Source organism: Oncorhynchus nerka, linkage group LG19 (assembly GCF_034236695.1).
Source record: "Oncorhynchus nerka isolate Pitt River linkage group LG19, Oner_Uvic_2.0, whole genome shotgun sequence".
Lineage (NCBI taxonomy): Eukaryota > Metazoa > Chordata > Actinopteri > Salmoniformes > Salmonidae > Oncorhynchus > Oncorhynchus nerka.
Genome location: NC_088414.1, coordinates 31417241 through 31439445, shown reverse-complemented (window position 1 = coordinate 31439445; position 22205 = coordinate 31417241). Strand labels below are relative to the sequence as shown.

Below are 22205 nucleotides of genomic sequence, written 5' to 3'. Positions count from 1 at the left end.
GACTGTTAGGAGTGGAGGATATGCTGCGACTGGTGGACATTCTATGCATGAAGTACCACAGCAACAGTATTGTTTACCCTAGAAACAGGCCGCTGGTAACGTGGACTTTCTGGGAAGGAACTTGGATAGCAACTTTCAAAAGCTATCTGTTGATATTGGCCTTAATGTTTTGGAACGCTTGATAAACAACCTAAACTTAACCGCGACACTGTGGCGTACTGGGTGTTAGCGAGTTTTCACAACAGGACCGTTTTCTATTGTGTTGTTGGGAACGAAAGAAATATGGAGTCAGCGGGAGCACCACTGAACAATCAAAGGGAGCAGACATCGATCTGCTTCAAGGCCTTTATGCTAAAAAATAGTACAAAAAGTAACCTCAACCTGTGAGTATTTGTATGATTGCCAGGGTGGATGGGTGATGCTAGCGTGTAAGTAAAGTATGACACTCTTCTCCAACCTTTCCAGCTATGACCATTTTGCACGGGTTCTGACCAAGGTGATGGATGAGCGCCCAGAAAATGTGGTTGACGTAATTGAAGACATGAGCCATGAGGTGAAGCGGGGATTGCTGCTGGACAAGCAGAGCACATTGAGAGACATACCTCCGTCGCCTGCTGCACAGCTCCTGGCTGAGCAGCAGATGTTGCTGTTTTCACGGGGAGGGGGTGATGATGGCGACCAAGAGGTAAGGTGGCCAGGGCTACGTTCAGTACCAGAAATGTAATAGAGCGTTCAATTGAACGGAAACGCTGCAGTACTGTATGACCTGTTGAAAAACAAACGCACAATATATACATAAAGTATGTGGACACCCCTTCAAATGAGTGGATTCAGCTATTTCAGCCACACCCGTTGCAGACAGGTGTATAGATTTGAGCACACAGCCATGCAATCTCTGGAGCAGTGGAAACATGTTCTCTGGAGTGATGAGTCACGCTTCACCATCTGAGAGTCGATGGATGAATTTGGAGGATTGCAGGAGAACGCTACCTGCCTGAATGCATAGTGTCAACTGTGAAGTTTGTTGGAGGAGGAATAATGTTCTGGGAATGTTTTTCATGGTTCAGGCTAGGCCCCTTAGTTCCAGTGAAGGGAAATCTTAACGCTACAGCATACATTGGCATTCTAGACGACTCTGTGCTTCCAACTTTGTGGCAACAGTTTGGGGAAGGCCCTTTCCTATTTCAGCATGACAATGCCCCCGTGCACAAAGCAAGGTCCATATAGAAATGGTTTGTCGAGACCGGTGTGGAAGAACTTGACTGGCCTGCACATAGCCCTGACCTCAACCCCATCAAACACCTTTGGGATGAATTGGAATGCAGACTGCGAGCCAGACCTCACTAATGCTCTTGTGGCTGAATGGAAGCAAGTTCCCTCAGCAATGTTCCAACATCTAGTGGAAAGCATTCCCAGAAGAGTGGGGGCTTTTATAGCAACAAAGGCGAGGACCAACTCTATAATAATGCCCATGATTTTTGGAATGAGATGTTAAATGGGCAGGTGACCACATACTTTTGGTCATGTAGTGTATCTCAAAGTCTGTTCAGGAACGTTTTTGGGAAAACGTGTTGTTCAGTAAACTGAACGCACTATTTACCACAGCCACAATGTCTATATTGCAAAAAATTTATTGAGGGGAAAAAATGTACTTTTTGGTCTTAATTTAAGGTTATGGTTAGGCATAAGGTTAGCAGTGGGGTTAGGTTTAAAATGATATTTTAAGATACATTTTAGAAATAAGTCTTTGTGGCTGTGGTAACCAGTGACGACCCCGATTTAGGTGTCCTGTCTAGAGCTGTCCCTGGTTAGTCCTCAGAAAGAAAAAAGCAACTCTGAAGTTAAATTGAGGCTGATATAGCCAGCCTATCAATAATACAACGCTGTATTCGCATGTAAAAATGCTGTATATCCCTGTACCCAACTCGTTTGCTCCAGCGGCTTTGCAGCCGACCTTCTATGAGAACGTTTGGTTAGTGATCATTGTAACCACCGCATGATCAACCATGCCCATGGTCAGAAAGTGCGTCCAACAGCATAGACTACCAAACTTGGGTAATTCAAAAATGACTAAATAGGCTAAGATTAATAAAACGATGGAGGGGTAATACATTTTTGTGTTATAATTAATACAAGTAACGTAAACTCGTACATCGCCTTGGTCCGTACAATTGCCCTTATTTTAGCGCCCCAAAAACGTAATACTTCCAGATCAACTGTAATGTCAATACCATTGTAAAGCACAATTTCTCCCCTTTCCAACAAAATCAATTACATGACCTAAACGTTGCCCCTTTCTGCATAATTCAAGCAGGCAATGAGCCCCGTCGGGTCTTTTTAAAAATGGCGGGTGGGAAAGCGAAACTAATGCGTGATGGTGAGGAGAGATGTGTGGGAAAATTGCTTTTTTTCACTCGATCTGCCCAATTTATCGCCTCTAAAATGTAAATAAAACACTATAAAGAGTTTATATAATGTGTCATTACATACCTATTTGAAGGTTTGTGTCGAAATTGAATCGGGTTTTTAGGGCGGTGCTAAAGTGATCTTAGAAGTAAACAGCGGCTTTGAGAATGATGATCGCATGCAATGATGACGAAAAAAATGACTAGGTTTCCCCCCCTTACCCCCGTCACTGTCCATTTCTTGTTTTTAAAGGGTGATAGAAGTGCTACACCTGGTGGAGAGAGATTGTAAGACAGAAATAGTTGCTTTATGCGTACTGTACGTTACGACATGACACGTCCCGATGTAACGGAGGGTCCGTTTTTTCAACTTTTCTCCAATACTATAGAACCATTACCATGTCGATCAACTCTTGAATAGAAACCTTAGTTCACAACCCCGATTTTGACTTCAACGCAGTCGCTACAATCCCATTAGTTTCTTTGTTGCCTCGTTTGAATGTTGCGGTTGCGCACATTTGAACTGAATGGGGTGAGTTTACGTTCCTTGAAAGTACTCACTGTCGGTCCGCTCATTGGGCAGGAGCAGCCGCCTATGGTGGCATATTGATGAGGGTGGCATTTTATGAGTTAAACTAGCCGATACGCACCACCACCAACAACACAAAAAACTCACATAATTCTGTCAAAAAATAATGACAATTTCTCTCAAACAGTGGCATATGGGCTTTTTAGGTGTGCGCTGATGTCGCCCTGTGACAAGCCGTGACCGCTTGTCCATTCCCAGCGCGCCTCTCCAAGGTGCTGTTGGAGAGATGCATCGCTGCAGCGCTCCACCAACGTTCCGTCAAAAAAATCTAACATAAATCATGTAGCAGATATAGGATATGGTAGAAATAGTTTGTGACCTTTTCATTCGCCTACATGCTGGAGATAAAAATGTATGACAATGTAATGAGACACTTTTTTACACCAGGCAGGTTTTTCAGATCAAATAGCCTAACCTAAATGGCACTCAATCAAATAAAAAAAGCAATGTCATTTTAACAAACAACATACCCTAAAAACAGCACAGGTCAAAGTAAAATGGACAATATGGAATGGACGATGACAACTGTTGTCCTTGAGTTTCACCCCATTGTCACGATCAGTGTGGTTTCCTGTTTGTATCCATACATTCTTGACAAGCTGATCATAACGAAAAATACAATTATTCTGCATTTCTCGCTATGTAAACACATAGCGAATAGGCTCACTATAACTCCTTATAACGTTTGGTAGCAGATATTCAGATCTTAAATAGCCAAATTGATTTGTCACAGGAATCAGGACTAATAAAGCCGATGTAATGGCCTGTTTTACAAACGCTGAGCCTATACCACATGGATGGGCATTCATAAAATTAAATTGCGGGCAGAAATGGTAGGCTACACCCCAGTAAGCACGAGCCGACGTTTTTTGGACTTATTTTTTTGTGTTTTACAAACGGTAGGCTTACCACAGATGGGAATTCATCATTTCAATTTCAGGCAACACTGTGGGCTACACCTTAGTAAACACCGCCGGGCGGCGCCTTTCGGATGTCTTTTTTTTTTTGGTGCAGTTACGGACCGGCCTTGATTTCCACATCCACAGAGATTGGTTTTTGGTCCGGTCCGGAACAACTCTGAACCAGTCATAGACGTCGATGTGTGGTCCAGACTGGCCTTTATTTCCATGCCCACGGTCATTGATTTTTGGTTCGGTCTGGACCAAATCTGAACCAGACATTGACCAATCATAGAGGTCTATTTTTGGTGATTTTGTCCAGCCTGGACCAGCCTTGATTTGGCCCAAACAGATGTCTATAAATTACTTATTTTCAACTTGCATTCAGAACCAAACATTTGCCTGATTTAAACATCCGGAAAATACATATTTTCAACGTCAGGAAAATGCGTTTTTCAACATCCGGAAAATAAGTATTTTTAACTTTCATTCAGAACTCAAAACGAACCTGATTCCAACATCCGGAAAATACTTATTTTTCAACGTCCGAAAAAGATGCATTTTCAACGTCCTGGAAAATATGTATTTTAAACATACAGAAAATATATTTTCACCTTTCATTTTGCTTAAATGGACTATTTCAGGTTTCGGGCAGCATTGGTCTGGCAGAACGGCAAGGACCGGCCCTGATAAGTGCTATAGTGAAAATTGATAGTAAAATATAGTTCCATTCCAATGTGTTTTATATATTTCTGTGCAGTGACACCCCTCATTTTCTTTTACAAACTCAGGTCACTGGTAAGAAAACAAATAAGATAGTGGTCCTTGCACATTCACTTTACCAAGACTGATCTAGGGATTGGATGAGCAAGTTGTATAGTGTGATCAATAATTATTTCAATGTGCCTATGTCTCATTAGGTTGAAACACCGCTCCCCAATGTGAGTGAAGTTGGCTTCTTACTGGAGCAGGCTGGAGTGGGACTGGGCAGAGAGGAGACGCTGAGGGTTTTCCTGGCACTCAAGCAGTTGGTAAATTCCCAACCACTAGCACGCTGCCGACTCTGGGGTAAAATCCTGGGCACTGAGGGCAACTATCTTGTTGCTGAGGGTGAGTACAGAGATGAGGAGGAAGGGATTAATGAGGAAACAGCAGAAGACGCAGAAGGAGAACCTCGGGATGATGATGAGGAAGCTGAGGTGGTGGAAGAAGTGAGTTACTGAAAAAACCTGTCTGACTATGTTGCTTTCATATTACGTTTCTTCTTTCATGAAAAATGTATAATGACTTTGCTTTTTAGATTGATACACTCCCAAGATCCACTTTCAAGCCGCCACCTGTGGTGCCAAAGGAGGACAACCGCACAGGTGTGAACAAATTCACTTACTTTGTGTGCAGAGAGTCTGGCCTTCGCTGGATGAGGCTGCCCACTGTCACTCCTACCCAGATTACAGCTGCGCGCCACATCCGCAAATTCTTCACAGGGAGACTGGATGCCCCCATTGTCAGCTATCCCCCTTTCCCTGGCAATGAGGCTAACTATTTGCGAGCCCAAATTGCTCGCATCTCTGCCGGCACACAGGTCAGTCCCCTCGGGTTCTACCAGTTTGGAGAGGAGGAAGGTGAGGAGGAAGAGGAGGGAGCCCGGGACAGCTTTGAAGAGAATCCTGACTTTGAGGGTATTCCTGTTCCTGAAATGGCAGAATCTCTATCCACCTGGGTGCATCATGTCCAGCACATTCTCCAACAGGTAACTCTGACTCAAAAACATTCCTTTTTTTCTGCATGATGTTGATCAGGTATACTCCAGACCATTTTTTTTTGCCCTGTAAATGATCATATGGCCTCTCATAGGGTCGCTGTGTGTGGGTGAACCTGGCTGAGAAGCCTGAGGATGACTTTGAGGAGGAAGCAGATGAAGAGGTGAAGGAGGAGGCTGATGAGCCTGAGCCAGAGGTGGGCCCACCCCTCCTCACACCACTCTCTGAGGATGCAGGTCAGTATATTCTAGTCTGTGTTGGCCTAGGATAAGGTGAAGAGACATTTTCACTCAATTCTGGTAGCATGCTGTCTGTTATAAAACATTTTATGTATTAAACCAATTTTGACTGTTTGCTTGTATGTGCATTTCAGAGATTACCACAACCCCTCCCTGGAGCTCCAAGATGTCCTCCACCCTCATCTCTCAGTTTGCTATTGCAGTGTTACGCTCCAACCTCTGGCCAGGGGCTTATGCTTATGCCAGTGGAAAGTAAGTTTGGGTTCTTTATTTTCTGAATGTTATTCAGGGAATGTTTTGATATATGTTGTTGTAACTGTGGCATAGACGACATCCCCAATCAAATAAATGTTTTTGTTGTTTCCTAATTTAGGAACTTTGAGAACATATACTTTGGCTGGGGCCTGAAATTTGCAGGGGAAGCCTACACCCCAACTTTTCCAACAATACCTCAGCGAGAATACACCAGCGGGCCAGAGATTACAGAGGCCCTGGACCCCAGTCTGGAGGAAGAGCAGGCCCTGAAAGCAGCCATGGAGGAGCAGAAGGCTGCCCAAGATGAGACAGAGGGCCTGGGTGGAGATGAAGAGGAGGATGATGATTGAGGAAGACTTTGTTGGAAACAGACACTACATTACAAAATTGAATGTTGACTAAAGCCTTAATTTGTCAAGAAAGCACAAATTAAACAATTCGCAGAGCAATGTCCCGTGCCTCTTTTTTTAACGTTTTTTTTTTTTAACAATCACAAAGCTGTTTTTGAAGATGAACTGAGAAAATTGTGCATTTAATTAACATCTCTTTGTTGAATAATCTTTCTTGGACATCAAAGCGTAGTCAGATGTGTTGGCATGGCAGACTCCACTGTTTATTAGTTTCAATATGAAGCAGACAAGGAACTCATTACCTCAATGATAAGACCTGTCAGAATGTGTGGGGTGTTCCTTCAATAAGATATCTCTAACCATAAATGAGCATGACAGAAACTACAGAGAATAAGAAAAATACATCATTTTTTAAAATTAATTTTGCATTACAACAAAACATGTAATGCAATTACAAGTCTGCGGTCAAATCTAATTCATATTTGATTAATCTGTCATCCCAGTGAATTAGGTTAAAATCCATTCTGTAGATCAAATGAGGCAGACAATTATATGGATAATGAACTGCTTTTGTTTCACTGCAAACTTGCACATCCTTCAATCACAGTCATCTGTAGCTGTGTAATACAGCTGTTTGAGTAATACATTAATGTACAACATGTGACCTGTTATTAATCAAGCCAGAAGATCATTGAAAACCAAATGTTTAATCAAGCTGTGAAATAAATAAAAACATGGGATAATACAGGTTAATCCATGGAATCATCCTAGTTCTGCCAATAGCACTGAGGAAATCCAGCTTCCTGTGGAAGAATTAAGAGATCTCCTTTGGAATGACAACAAAAATAGTATCTACAGTATAATAATAAAACAAAATTCAAAATGTTCACAGTTCAGAGATCAATAAATAATGATTAAAAGGGGAATGGCTGCTAGTAGACCCACTGAAATAATTATACTCAGAGTTAAAAACATGTGTTCCATCTCTTCCAAAGTCTTAATTCAATATAAGATAGCAACTAACACATTTTTGGTTGATGAGACTTTGCTACTGTGTAACACAACAGCAGCATAATTGAGCAATGACAAATATATTTAAAAGTAGAAGCCTCAATGACTAAAACACGATTTTTAATGAACTAACCAATTTAAGACATATACTGTATGTTCTAGTAGAATATACTGTTGCCTCTGGAAATGTCCAGGTCAGAAATGACCTAAAACCATTAACACTTAAGACAGTTGTGTGGAGGTACGATTACAGAAAACAACACAACATAAATAAACTACAACAAAGTTATTATCCACCTCATTTGATAGGCTAGCTAGTACAGTAGGCTACACCTTTATCTACCTGGTGCTATTCTACACAGGTTTTAGCCAGTAGTTCTTTGGGGTCTGGGCCAGGACCCGTATTGCTTGACAACACATCACACAGATTGATAAGTGGATAGACAGTTATGAAACACTAAAGGGTTCAATGCCTGGTGATTAAAGGATGAAACCACTCAGAGAGAAAAATGTAAGATTGGTAAGTTATTCAGGAATGTGATGTGATAAAGTTCCAGGAGTAGTGAGGGAGATGATGATGATTAGTAGAGGGGAGGGGATTAGCGAAGGTCGCTCTCGTCATCCTGTATTTGTTTCTTTATCCTAAGTAACATAGTAGTGTTCCACTGATCCAATCTTGAGATGGAGTCAAAGTCCTTCACCTGTTAAGAGAAGTAGAAATGGTTTAATAGACAAACATAATTCAGTTATCATGGGAATGGCAAGTATAAGAAAAACCTACCGCATCAGTGAATGCGTCAACATCCTGCTCCTCATATGCATCTAGAAGTTTCTGTTAAAATAAGCATATTGTAGACAATACAACACTCAGGAATTGCCATGTTTTATTTTAGGTTTCTACTACAAATAACCATAAATGTTATATTCAGTATCCACTCAGATAAAAAGCCATTTAAAGAGCTGTTTAACTTTGAAACACAGACTTACCTTAACCAGTTTGCACTCTCTAGCGTCTGAGAAGGCTGGAAACATATCCTCATATCTCTGTAAAGACAGCTGTTGGTAGACAAGAGATATGAACAGGGTCAAAACTAGTACATAGAGGCTGTGTGATGTAGGTATACATAAATAAAAGGCTCACCCTTGCATTAAGCATGTCCACACAGAAGTGACAAAGAGCTGCTTTGAAGAAGTGGTCTTTAGCTCCATACTTCAACAGGACGCTGTCCATTGCATATGTTCCGATCTAGGAATTACACAAAACAAACTCATAATGAGGTAATTGGGAAAGACCACTAAGTTAATTGGTGACTTAAATCACCATAATATACAGTGCATTCGGAAAGTATTCCGACCCCTTGACTTTTTCCACATTTTGTTACGTTACAGCCTTTGCATTTTACGGGCTCCTAACCAAAATGGGCTATTTCTGTATTTTCACATAGTTTGTAACTCATTTTGTACATAATGTTGATGCTGCCATCTATTATGACCGAAAAGAGCTTCTAGACACAGAACAGCGATTACTCACCTCGAACTGGACAAAGATAATTTTCTTGTCAAGACAAGGCCCAAATTCCCATCATCAGCGTGAAGAAAAGATAGAGGAAAAGGGGGAGGAGGGCAGGGTGCCTTGTAAGAATTCACAGACGAGTGGGTAAACCACCACTTCCCTCCGTATTATTGGCCAACGTGCCATCATTGGAAAACAAACTGTGCGATCTACAATTAAGACTATCCTACTATCCTACATAAAAGTAAAATATGAAGTTTCACCGAGACGTGGCTGAACGACGACATCGTCAGGACAGAGCTTATACGCTACCGGTCAACAGTTTTAGAACACCTACTCATTCATGGGTTTTTCTTTTACCATTTTCTACAAATGTGGAATAATTGTGAAGACATCGAAACTATGAAATCATGTAGTAACCAAAAAGAAGTGTTAAATAAATTAAAATATATTTTATATTTGAGATTATTCAAATAGCCACCCTTACACACTCTTGGCATTCTCTCAACAAGCTTCACCTGGAATACTTTTCCAACAGTTTTGGAATGCTGAGCACTTGTTGGCTGCTTTTCCTTAACTCTGCAGTCCGACTCATTCCAAAGCATCTCAATTTGGTTGAGGTCAGGGAATTGTGGAGGCCAGGTCATCTGATGCAGCACTCAATCACTCTCCTTCTTGGTAAAATAGCCCTTACACAGCCTGGAGGTGAGTTGGGTCATTGTCCTGTTGAAAAATGGATGATAGTGGTACTAAGCCCAAAGCGGATGGCGTGTCGCTGCAGAATGATGTGGTAGCCATGCTGATTAAGCGTGCCTTGAATTCTAAATAAATCACAGACCGTGTCACCAGCAAAGCACCCCCACACCATAACACCACCTCCTCCTCCATGCTTAAGGGTGGGAACCACACATTCGGAGATCATTCGTTCACCCACACCGTCTCACAAAGACACAGCGGTTGGAACCAAAAATCTCCAATTTGGACTCTAGACCAAAAGGACAAATTTCCACCAGTCTAAATGTCCATTGCTCGTAATACTTGGCCCAAGCAAGTCTTTCCTTCTTATTGGTGTCTTTTAGTAGTGGTTTCTTTGCAGTAATTCGACCATGAAGGCCTAATTCACACAGTCTCCTATGAATAGTTGATGTTGAGCTGTGTCTGTTACTTGAACTCTGAAGCATTTATTTGGGCTGCAATTTCTGAGGCTGGTAACTCCAACGAACTTATCCTCTGCAGCAGAGGTAACTCTGGGTCTTCCATTCCTGTGGCAGTCCCCATGAGAGCCAGTTTCATCATAGCGCTTGATAGTTTTTGTGACTGCACTTGAAGAAACTTTCAAAGGAATGATGGACTGTCGTTTCTCTTCGCTTATTTGAGCTTTTCTTGCCATAATATGGACCTGGTATTTTACCAAATAGGGCTATCTTCTGTATACCACCCCTACCTTGTCACAACACAACTGATTGGCTCAGACTCATTAAGAAGGAAAGCAATTCCACAAATGAACTTTTAAGAAGGCACACCTGTTAATTGAAATGCATTCCAGGTGGCAACCTCATGAAGCTTGTTGAGAGAAATGCCAAGAGTGTGCAAAGCTGTCATCAAGGCAAAGGGTGGCTATTTAAAGAATATCAAAATGATTTGATTAACACTTTTTTTGGTTACAACATGATTCCATGTGTTATTTCATATTTTTGATGTCTTCACAATTATTCTACAATGTAGAAAATAGTCAAATAAAGAAAATCCCTTGAATGAAAAATACCTCATGATAAGTTGTAGACCACACCATCTACCAAGAGAGTTCTTATCTATATTATTCGTAGCCATCTTAACCACCAAACCGATGGTGGCACTAAGACCGCACTCAACGAGCTGTATAAGGCAATAATCAAACAAGAAAATGCTCATCCAGAAGTGGCACTCCTAGCGGCCGGGGACATTAATGCAGGAAACTTAAATCTGTTTTACCTCATTTCTACCAGCATGTCACATGTGCAGCCAGAGGGAAAAAAACTCTAGAACACCTTTACTCCACAAATAGACACATAAAGCTCTCCCTTGCCCTCCATTTGGCAAATCTGACCATAATCCTATCCTCCTGATTCCTGCTTACGAGGAAAAACTAAAGCAGGAATTACCAGTGACTCACTCAAAAATGGAAGTGGTCGGATGATGCGGATTCTAAGCTACAGGACTGTTTTGCTAGCACAGACTGGAATATGTTCCAGGATTCATCCAATGGCATTGAGGAATATACCACCTCAGTCACCGGCTTCGTCAATAAGTGCATCGACGTTGTCCACACAGTGACTGTACTACATACATGTCCCAACCAGAAGCAATGGATTACAGACAACATCCGCACCGAGCTGAAGGCTAGAGCTGCCGCTTTCAAGGAGCGGGACACTAATCCGGACGCATATAAAGAAATCCCAAAATACCCTCAGACAAACCATCAACCAAGCAAAGTGTCAACACAGGACTAAGATTGAATCCTACTACAATGGCTCTGACGCTCATCGGATGTGGCAGGGCTTGAAAAATATTACGGACTACAAAGGGAAACCCAGCAGCGAGCTGCCCAGTGCTGCGAGCCTACCAGACAAGCCAAATGCCTTGTTTTGCTCGCTTCGAGGCAAGCAACACTGAGGCATGCATGAGAGCACCAGATGTTCCAGAAGACTGTGTAATCACGCTCTCCGTGGCCGATGTGAGTAAAACAGGTCATCATTCACAAAGCCGAGGGCCAGATGGATTACCAGGATGTGTACTCAAAGTATGCGTGGACCAAGTGGCAAGTTTCCTCAGTGACAATTTCAACCTCTCCCTGTCTAAGTCTGTAATACCTACATGTTTCAAACAGACCACCACAATCCCTGTACCCAAGAAAGCGAAGGTAACCTGCTTAAATGATTACCGCCAGTAGCACTCAAGTCGGTAGCCATGAAGTGCTTTGAAAGGCTGGTCATGGCTCACATCAACACCATCATGCTGGAAACACTAGACCCACTCCAATTCGCATACTGCCCTAACAGATCCACAGATGATGCCATCTCTATTGCACTTCACACTGCCTTTTCCCACCTGCACAAAAGGAACACCCATGTGAGAATGCTTTTCATTGACTACAGCTCAACACCATTGTGCCCACAAAGATAGATCATCATTAAGCAAAGGACCCTGGGACTAAGCACCTCCCTCTGCAACTGGATCATGGACTTCCTGATGGGCTGCCCCCAGGTGGTAAGGGTAGGCAACAACACATCTGCCACACTAATCCTCAACAATGGGGCCCCTCAGGGGTGGGTGCTTAGTCCCCTCCTGTACGCCCTGTTCACCCACGACTGTGTGGCCAAGCACGACTCCAACACCATCATTAAGTTTGCTGACGACACAACAGTGGTAGGCCTGATCACCGACAATGATGAGACAGCCTATAGGGAGGAAGTCAGACCTGGCAGTCTGGTGCAAGGACAACAACCTCTCCCTCAATGTAAGCAAGATAAAGGAGCTGAACGTGGAAAAGGAGGGCCGAACAAGCCCCCATTAACATCGACAGGGCTGAAGTGGAGTGGGTCGAGAATTTCAAGTTCCTTAAGAGAATTTCAAGTTCCTTAGTGTCCACATCACCAATGAACTATCATGGTCCAAACACACCAAGACAGTCGTGAAGAGGGCACAACAACACCTTTTCTCCCTCAGGAGACTGAAAAGATTTGGTATGGGTTCCCAGATCCTCAAAAAGTTCTACAGCTGCACCATCGAGAGCATCCTGTCCATTTCTATCACCGCCTGTATGGCAACTGCTCGGCATCTGACCGTAAGGCGCTAGAGGGTAGTAGGTACAGCCCAGTAAATCATTGGGGCCAAGATTCCTGACATCCAGGACCTATATACTAGGCGGTGTCAGAGGAAGGCCCAAAATATTGTCAAAGATTCCAGTCAGACACTTCTCTCTGCTACCGGAGAGCCAAATCTAGGACCAAAAGGCTCCTTAACAGCTTCTACCCCCAAGCCATAAGACTGCTGACAATTCAATCAAATGGTCACCCAGACTATTTACATTGAGACCCCCCTTTGTTTTTACACTGCTGCTACTCACTGTTTATTATCTATACATAGTCACTTTATAAATTACCTCAACTAAATTGTACCCCCGCATATAGCCTCAATATTGTTATGTAATTTTCTTGTGCTACTTTATTTTTATTTATTTTTTAAAATTCACCTTAGTTTATTTAGTAAATATTTTCTTAACTCTATTTCTTGAACTGCATTGTTGGTTAAGGGCTTGTAAGTAAGCATTTCACAGTAAGGTTGTATTCACCGCATATAACAAATACAATTTGATTTGATCTTGTTTCTCATGGTGAGTGTCCTTCAGGTGCCTTTTGGCAAACTCCAAGCGGACTGTCATGTGCCTTTTACTGAGGAGTGGTTTCCGTCTGGCCACTACCATAAAGGTGGAGTAGTGCAGAGATGGTTGTCCTTCTGGAAGGTTCTCCCATCTCCACAGAGGAACTCTGGAGCTCTGTCAGACCAAGACCATTCTCCCACAATTGCTCAGTTTTCCCCGGCGGCCAGCTCTAGGGAGATTCCTGGTGGTTACAAACTTCTTCCATTTAAGAATGATGGGAGCCACTGTGTTCTTGGGGGCCTTCAATACTGCAGAAATATTTTGCTACCCTTCTCCAGATCTGTGCCACGACACAATCCTCTCTCAGAGCTCTACAGACAAATCATTTGACCTCATGGCTTGGTCTTTGCTCTGACATGCAATGTCAACTGTGGGACTTTACATAGACAGGTGTGTGCCTTTCCAAATAATGACCAATCAATTGAATTTACCACAGTGTAGTATCTGGGATCTACATCTGTTTATATTAGTTACTGTGCTGTTACTAAGCAGTAATGCATTACGGCAGTGTTACGTTACTACACCTAATAGCAAATGCACATGTGCACTGGAATGCCGCGAACTGTAGAGCACGAGGGGTTTTTGACTAAACGACAACTAACTGTACTCCCGTCTCCTGCCTGGTCATTTCTCCACAACACAAATATTACAGTGGCGACGAGGTGATTAAACTACATAAACGGACATTGCTTGAAGGGAAGAATGTTGCGTGAGTAATGAAACTCAAAATAATTATGTAATTCGTCAGTTAATTTTTATTTTCTTTCGCCAGTAGTGTAGGCTAAGCACTGCTAGCACAGTATTCAGGAGCTGCCAAGTAGCAAGACTATTGCAGTCCAGAATAGCGACACTGCCCTCTGGTGGTTAAATAAAAGAAACTGTCATTGAACCCATTGAAATTAGGCGATCTCAGTGGAGAAATATTGTCAAGGGGGAAAAAAAGGAAGAAGGGACGTAACACGGTGTGTACATTAATACAAATGAGTGCAGTGAATGAAGTAATTGCAGAAACTTCTGAAGTGAAGAAGTAGATGAATATTCAGAAAATTAAGGAATATAAGGAAACTGAACAATTAACTGTGAAAATGGCAACCATTGGTCGAGTACCAGAGTTTGAGGCTACAAAAGAGGATTTTGATTCCTATTTGGAGCATTTTGAGCGTTGGCTGGCTGCAAATGAAATCAAAGATGGAAAGAAAGCAGACGTATTTCTCAGTGTTTTGGGTCCAACTGAGTATGGATTGCTGAAAGGTCTCATTGAACCAATGAAAGCAGCGGAGTTGAACTATGCAGAACTGACTGAAACTCTTTCAAGGTATTTCAAGCCTAAGCCAATTCTCATTGCAGAACGTTTCAGATTTGACCAACGTCACCAGAGTCAAGGGGAAACCGTGGCTGACTACATCCTTGCTTTGAAAAGGCTGGCAAGTACATGTGAGTTTGCACGATTTCTTGATGATGCTCTCCGAGACGAGTTTGTATGTGGTCTCACAGGTGAAGCATATCACAGAAGGCTCCTGTCAGAGAAGGACCTGACCTTTAAGAAAGCCTGTGATATAGCACTTGGACTCGAGCTTGCCCACAGGGATACTATTGAGCTATCGGGACATGCAGAACGTCAGAAAGGTGTTCACAAGGTCAGTGATGCACGTGGTGAAAAAGCTCACAAAAGTCACACTTTTTCAGTCCCGTCCTCAAGGTTACACAAGAACAAAGCAGCCCACATCTCAAAGGTCTAAGCCAAGTTGCTACAGATGTGGGGAGATAATCATCAGCACAGTGAATGTCGATTCCAAAGGAAAAGTGCCACAATTGTGGAAAGGTTGGACATTTACAGAGAGTGTGTAAAGCCTCGAAACGCACAGCAAGAGCGCACAAAGTGTCAGACGCAGCACAAGAAGAGGAAGGTACAACTGAAACAGTAGTGGAACTGTTCACAGTGTACACAGCTCAACAACTAAAAGATGGAATCTATCTCAACATGGAGTTAGCGGGAAAACCAGTAAAAATGCAGCTGGACACCGGAGCGTCTGTATCCCTGGTTCCAGAGAGACTCTACAAAGAAAAACTGAAAGAGTGCCCTCTTCAGCCCACGTCCATCTGCCTTTCTTCATACACTGGTGACACTATGCCTGTGTTAGGGCAGATCCAGGTACCAGTCCGGTTTGAGGGGAAGGAGTAGACGCTACCGCTTGTCTTTGTTAAAGGAGAAAAATCAGCCTTGCTAGGCAGAAACTGGCTACAAAAGATCAAGTTGAACTGGGGAGAAATCTTCAGTCTGAGAAATGACAAACCAGTGAGTCAGGCTACACTCACTAACATGCTGGAGAAGCACAAAGAACTTTTTAAAGATGGCTACGGTGAAATACAAGACTTCACAGCAAAAGTCAGAGTGCAAGAAGGAACCAAGCCTATCTTTCACAAACCACGTCCAGTTCCCTATGCTCTTAAGGAAGCAGTAGAGAAGGAACTGGACCGCCTACAGAAGAATAACATAATAACGAAAGTAGCGAGGAGCGACTGGGCCGCTCCGATTGTTGTAGCCCCAAAGAAAGACAAGACCGTCAGAATGTGCGGTGACTACAAGGTCACAGTAAATCGCTGCATACTACCAGAGGAACATCCACTACCAAACGCTGAAGATCTGTTTGCCACTCTAGCTGGTGGGAAGGTTTTCAGTAAGCTGGACCTGGCATTCGCTCATCAGCAACTGAAGCTGGATCCGGAGTCAGAACAGTATCTGACCATCAATACACACAAGGGGCTATTCAGATTCAACCGCTTGGCCTATGGAATCTCGACAGCTCCAGCGATATTCCAACAAACAATGGATCAGATCTTGGACGGTATAGACCATGTTGTGTGCTTCATGGACGACATCCTCGTGTCAGCACCAACCATTGGAGAGCACCTTGTAGTGCTGGACAAAGTGATGTCAAGACTGGAGAAATACGGAGTGAGAATGAAACGCAGCAAGTGTAAGTTCCTCCAGGACTCAGTGGAGTATCTCGGATACAAGATTGATGCACAAGGCCTGCACCCAACCAACAGCAAGGTGGAAGCAATCGTAAACGCTCCAGCACCCACAAATATCTCAGAGCGGAGGTCATTTTTGGGGCTCCTGAACTATTACGGAAAGTTTGTGGCAAACTTGTCCACATTGTTGCATCCGCTTCACCAACTGCTGCAGGCCGATACAAAGTGGAATTGGTCCCCACAATGTGAAGAAGCATTCAAGACTTGCAAACAGCGTCTGCTAAAGAGCAAGTGGCTTGCCCACTATAACACAGAGATGAAGCTGAGACTCGCGTGTGATGCATCTCCATACGGAGTAGGAGCCGTCATCTCACATGTTCTACCGTCAGGTGAAGAACACCCTATTGCATTTGCATCACGGACTCTGTCACCAAGTGAGAAAAATTATGCTCAAATTGAGAAGGAAGCCCTGAGCATAATATTCGGAGTGAAGAAGTTTCACAAATACCTCTACGGAAGGAAGTTCCAACTGCTGACAGATCACAAGCCTCTGTTGGCCATCCTTGGACCAAAATCAGCTATACCAACCCTTGCTGCACTTCGAATGCAACGTTGGGCTCTGATATTGTTAGCCTACGACTACGAGATTGAGTACAGACGATCCAGTGATCACGCAAATGCCGATGCACTATCAAGACTACCATGCAATAGGGACTCCGACAGTGAAGATGATAGAGCAGTCTTCCAGATCTCTCTCATTGATGAACTGCCCATATCTGCTTCTGACATAGCAGAGGAAACAAGGAAAGACCCAGTGCTTTCCAAAGTCTTGGACTTAACATTAGGCGGTTGGCCAACCTTCGTAAATGACGATAACCTTCGTCCATTCATCGACAAGAAAGACCAGTTGTCCACTGATCAAGGGTGTGTTCTGTGGGGATCAAGGGTGGTGGTACCTCACAAATTCCAGAGGAGACTGCTATCTGACCTGCATGAGGGACATCCAGGGATCACTCGAATGAAAGCACTCGCTCGCAGTTATCTGTGGTGGCCTGGACTGGATCAGGACATTCAACAGCATGTAGGCCACTGCTCACCTTGTGAAGCTGTTCGCAACAAGCCTGCTGCTGCACCTCTTCATCAATGGTCCTGGGCTGCTACACCTTGGGAACGCATCCATGTGGATTACGCCGAAATTGACATGCAACATTTCCTTGTTGTCGTCGATGTCCATTCCAAGTGGATGGAAGTGTTCCCTACTCAACTGACCACAGCTGAGAAGACCATCAATCTTCTCAGACACCCGTTTGCATCCTTTGGACTAGTCAAGGAGCTCGTATCGGACAATGGCCCTCCGTTCACATCAAACGATTTTGAAATGTTTCTCAAGAACAATGGAGTAAGGCACATCCTGTCACCACCTTACCATCCGGCATCAAACGGAGCAGCGGAGAGAGCCGTGCAAACCTTTAAGAAGGCCTGGACTAGACTCGAGGTTCAGTCTGTGCCCATCCACCAAAGGCTTCCCCGGTTCCTGTTTACTTACCGTAACACCCCACACACAGTAACGGAATGTGCACCAGCTGAACGGTTTCTGAAACGCCAACCACGTACCCGCCTGACATTGTTGAAACCAGACTTGTCAAGCACTGTGGCAAAGCACCAGCTACAGCAGAAGAAAGCTCATGACAGACACTCAAAGACTGTCAGAGAATTCAAAGAGGAAGAGAGGGTGATGGTACGTGATTTCAGACACCCCAAGCGCCTGTGGAACTCAGGTGTGATCTTGCAACGCAGAAGACCTTTGACTTACCAAGTCCAAATTGGTCATCACCAGGTCAACGTTCATGTGGATTATTTGCTACGGTCCAACGCCCCAGCAGAGACATGCCGAGAGAACAAGAACAATAACGACCCCCAGGACTATTCTCCTGACTGTGGACGTACGGGAGAGACAGAGCCTGACCTTCCACCCGAACCTGGCCCACCACAGGAAGCCCAGGTGGAGCGGAGATATCCTATTCGACAGCGAAGGGCACCTCAAAAGCTTGACCTGTGAGTTGAGCTGGTTAAGGAGGTAACGGACAGTAAAATAAACACTTTAATATGTCCTAGATAAAAGGAAAGAAAAAGGACATTACCTGGGTTAGTTATTAGGACACAAACTCCATCTTCGGGGCAGAATAATCCCCTGGATTTGTGCTGGGCTCTGAAAAGTCTGCTTCAACCCAGTAGTTGAAAAATGTTTAAGAATGCATTGTTCAGATATTGCATTAGTAGTTACCTAACATATTTACCTTGTTCTCTGGGAGTTAAACACTATGGGGGAGGAGTGTAGTATCTGGGATCTACATCTGTTTATGTTAGTTACTATGCGGTTACTAAGCAGTAATGCATTACGGCAGTGTTACGTTACTACACCTAATAGGAAATGCACATGCGCACTGGAATGCCGCGAACTGTAGAGCACGAGGGGTTTTTGACTAAACAACAACTAACTGTACTCCCGTCTCCTGCCTGGTCATTTCTCCACAACACAAATATTACACACAGGTGGACTCCATTCAAGTTGTTGAAACATCTCAAGGATGATCAATGGAAACAGGATGCACCCGAGCTCAATTTCAAGTCTCATAGCAAAGGGTCTGACTACTTATGTAAATAAAGTATTTCTAAAAACCTGTTTTCACTTTGTTATTATGGGGTATGGTGTGGAGATTTATGAGGGGGAAAAACAATTCAATACGTTTTCAAATAAGGCTGTAACGTAACAAAATGTGGAAAAAAAGTCAAGGGGTCCGAATACTTTCTGAATGCAATGTACATGAGTTAATACACACCTGTTCATAAATGTCAATGGCTTTCTGGTACTGTTCCAGTTGGGCAGTGTAGGTGGCAACTTTCAGAAGGCATTTATTTGCAGCACTACAATTAGATGGGCAAGTAAATCATCAGTTCAAAAGACATTTACACAACACCAAGAGAAAGGTATGAAAATTAGGATGGAATACACCAGTAAATCCCATAAGGGATTATGCAAGAAGGTTAAAATACCTCTTTGACTCTTCCCCTTTGTAGTAATCTGCTGCCTGTTCATAGTGACAAATGGCCTGTGGATAAAAAAAATAACATTTACTTTCCCTGGCCTCTCAATGATATCAAAGGCTGAAATATGTGCGAAAGATCTATGAAAAACAGTACATCCAGGCTATATCACAACCGGCCGTGACTGGGAGTCCCATAGGTCAGCGCACAATTGGCCCAGTGTCATCCGGGTTTGGCCGGTGTGGGCTGTCATTGAAAATAAGAATTTGTTCTTAACTGACTTGCCTAGTTAAATAAACGTTAAATAAATTTAAAAAAAATATATATAAAATACATTACAGGATACCACATTCTCTAATAGGCTCTTATGAGTGACTGGCCTTATCAACATCTAATAGCTCACTCTCGTAGATCTCAGCAATAGATATGTGGTGTTTGGCTGCGATGGTGAAACGGCCCTGCAGATAAGAAGAAGTGAAATAATAAATCAACACACCATACAACTAGTGCTCCTGAACACCAGGCACAATCGTCTATCATTGAGCAAGCTTGAGATTTACTTCTTTATTATTACACTGTGTAGTGAATGCAGAAATACTCTCACCATGTCTGTGTAAATTTCAATGGCTTGGTTCAGGCAGTTGATGGCTTCTGTGGAGATAAAAAGTACATTCAATTAGAAACCCATATACAGTGGCATACATTTTTCAACCCTTGAGAATATATTAATATTTATGCATGTCTGTCCCATAACCCCAATAATCTTGATAATGCAACTGTAATCTTTTTTCAGGGTGTAAAGTAAAACGGGATGTACCCTGTGGGTCTGCTTTTTTGAAAGCATTGCCTGCATCAAGGAAATTGATGGCTCCATCAAGTTTGTTGTCCATCTGCAGATGAAGGTGTGCTGCTTGAGAGAATGCATTGCCAGCAGCTGGAACAAAATATGAACCAAGATATTATGTTGGTTACACCCCACACCCCTTGCAGTTCTAAATGTCCACTATTCAATTCTAACCAAATCTTACCACTCCAATTCTTGGCCATTTTGAACATGTTTGCTGCCCTCACATATATGTCACAGGCTTCCTCATACTTGCGGGATGAACCTCTGGAGAAAAAGACAGAAAATGTTATTTAGACCTTATACTACATATCACTATTAAAACATGTCGGTCATGACAATGAAGGAACAAGACAAAAAAAAGGGTGTTCCGGATATATTTATTCCCATCCAATTGGAGACAGATTTTTATGCAAATATTCAAAAATCCGTTTAAAAACAATATGCCCATTTTCCCAACAGAGATGTTCCCATCAAATTGACTTGTTGCGTATACAAGTCTGTGCGTGATGACGTAGTGCACATAAAATATATTTTGCAGTTAAATTCCCATGTACTGAATAAAAAATACAAGTTAAATGGGTTTTCAAACAATATTGCGATATATAGCGAGTGTGCCAACTCTGGTATTGGCACGTGTTTCTAAACAACAGCACTGTTGGCTAGAGTGCACATATAGCCTACATGATATTATTATTATGGACAAATGGCAGCCAAACATCGATTATAGCGTCCCCAGAATAAGACCCTCGATAGGGCTTTGGGATAGAGCGCATTTGCCAATAGCAGACTATATAAAGCAACAAAAATGTGTGCTATATCCATCAGTAGAGTGGAAAATGCGATGGAAACCCATTTAACGTGCATGTTTTATTCCGTACATGGGAATTTAACTGCAAAATGTATTTTATTTGCACTACGTCATCGCGCACAGTATTTTATCTGCAACAAGTCCAATTTAATGGAAACATCTCTGTTGGGAAAATGCACATATAGTTTTTAACGCAGATTTTTCAATTAGTAGCATGAAAATCTGTTGCCAATTGGATGTTAATAAAGTTTATGATTAAGAAAGCGGAGGGGGCAAATTATGGGATATTCTCGATATTTTAACTTTCCTTACAATCAATCTCAAATCCTTTTTTGAAATTGATTGTAAGGAAAGGAATGTAAGGAATGTTGATGCTAATTTCCTCGTTTAATTCCAAAAACTAGAGAAATATATAGGAAATAAAATATCATAATAATATATACGTAGACTATTAAGTATGGAATAAAGATAATTCAAAAAGAGAAGCAAAAAAGAAGAAGAAAGAGATGATGCAAAACGACTAACTTAATGAAACAGAAAAGGAACAGAGATGTGTTGTTGTTGTCATCTTGTTTAAAAACATTTTGGGGAGGCAAAAAGGAGTTGGCTAAACCACTTAACAGGTGGAGCCAGCAAAGTGACATGACAACACTGTCAGTAGACCACAGTTGAATAGGAGGAGACTGTGGCTAAACATTTGGTGTTAGTTAGTTATCGTCACTGTACATAACGTTATGATTTTAGTCATTTTTATTGTGTTTCGCAGCTACATACTTTCTTGTTAAAATGCATGTATGGGATCTGGAACAAGTAGCGAACGTTAGCTAATACAAAACAAACACGCTAACGATAACTACTAAAGGTTGGCTAGGCCAGTTTGAGCTTACCCGAACAACGTCCCAAATCCTCGTGAGGATTTCATCTTTTTATCAGCCTCGGCCATGAGAGTCAAAGCCTCCTTCTCTTTCCCGGAATTATCCATCTTTTTAAAACAAATTATTATTCGTGAGCTCTGAAAATCGTACGTGGTGTCCACTGCAGAAAACAGTAAACTCAGTCAAATGTATTTATGTTTAACTACGCGTCAC

At 42.6% G+C, this 22205-nt stretch overlaps 2 protein-coding genes across 2 annotated transcripts; one reads left to right on the top strand and one right to left on the bottom strand.

Annotated features, from left to right (window-relative positions):
* Positions 1 to 4: 4 nt before the first annotated feature.
* rsph4a (radial spoke head component 4A) lies at positions 5 to 7343 on the top strand. Its single transcript, XM_029620838.2, has 7 exons — positions 5 to 383; positions 466 to 685; positions 4814 to 5104; positions 5194 to 5643; positions 5748 to 5889; positions 6027 to 6144; positions 6266 to 7343. The coding sequence occupies exons 1-7, from the start codon at positions 283 to 285 to the stop codon at positions 6495 to 6497; spliced, it is 1554 nt and encodes a 517-aa protein (XP_029476698.2). The 5' UTR covers positions 5 to 282; the 3' UTR covers positions 6498 to 7343.
* Positions 7186 to 22204, bottom strand: napaa (N-ethylmaleimide-sensitive factor attachment protein, alpha a). Its single transcript, XM_029620839.2, has 11 exons — positions 22005 to 22204; positions 20491 to 20573; positions 20280 to 20396; positions 20067 to 20113; positions 19843 to 19920; positions 19472 to 19527; positions 19258 to 19342; positions 8650 to 8754; positions 8496 to 8564; positions 8290 to 8340; positions 7186 to 8209 (listed from the first exon to the last, which is right to left on the bottom strand). Exons 1-11 carry the CDS (start codon positions 22097 to 22099, stop codon positions 8108 to 8110), a joined length of 888 nt encoding a protein of 295 aa, XP_029476699.1. The 5' UTR covers positions 22100 to 22204; the 3' UTR covers positions 7186 to 8107.
* Position 22205: the final 1 nt, after the last annotated feature.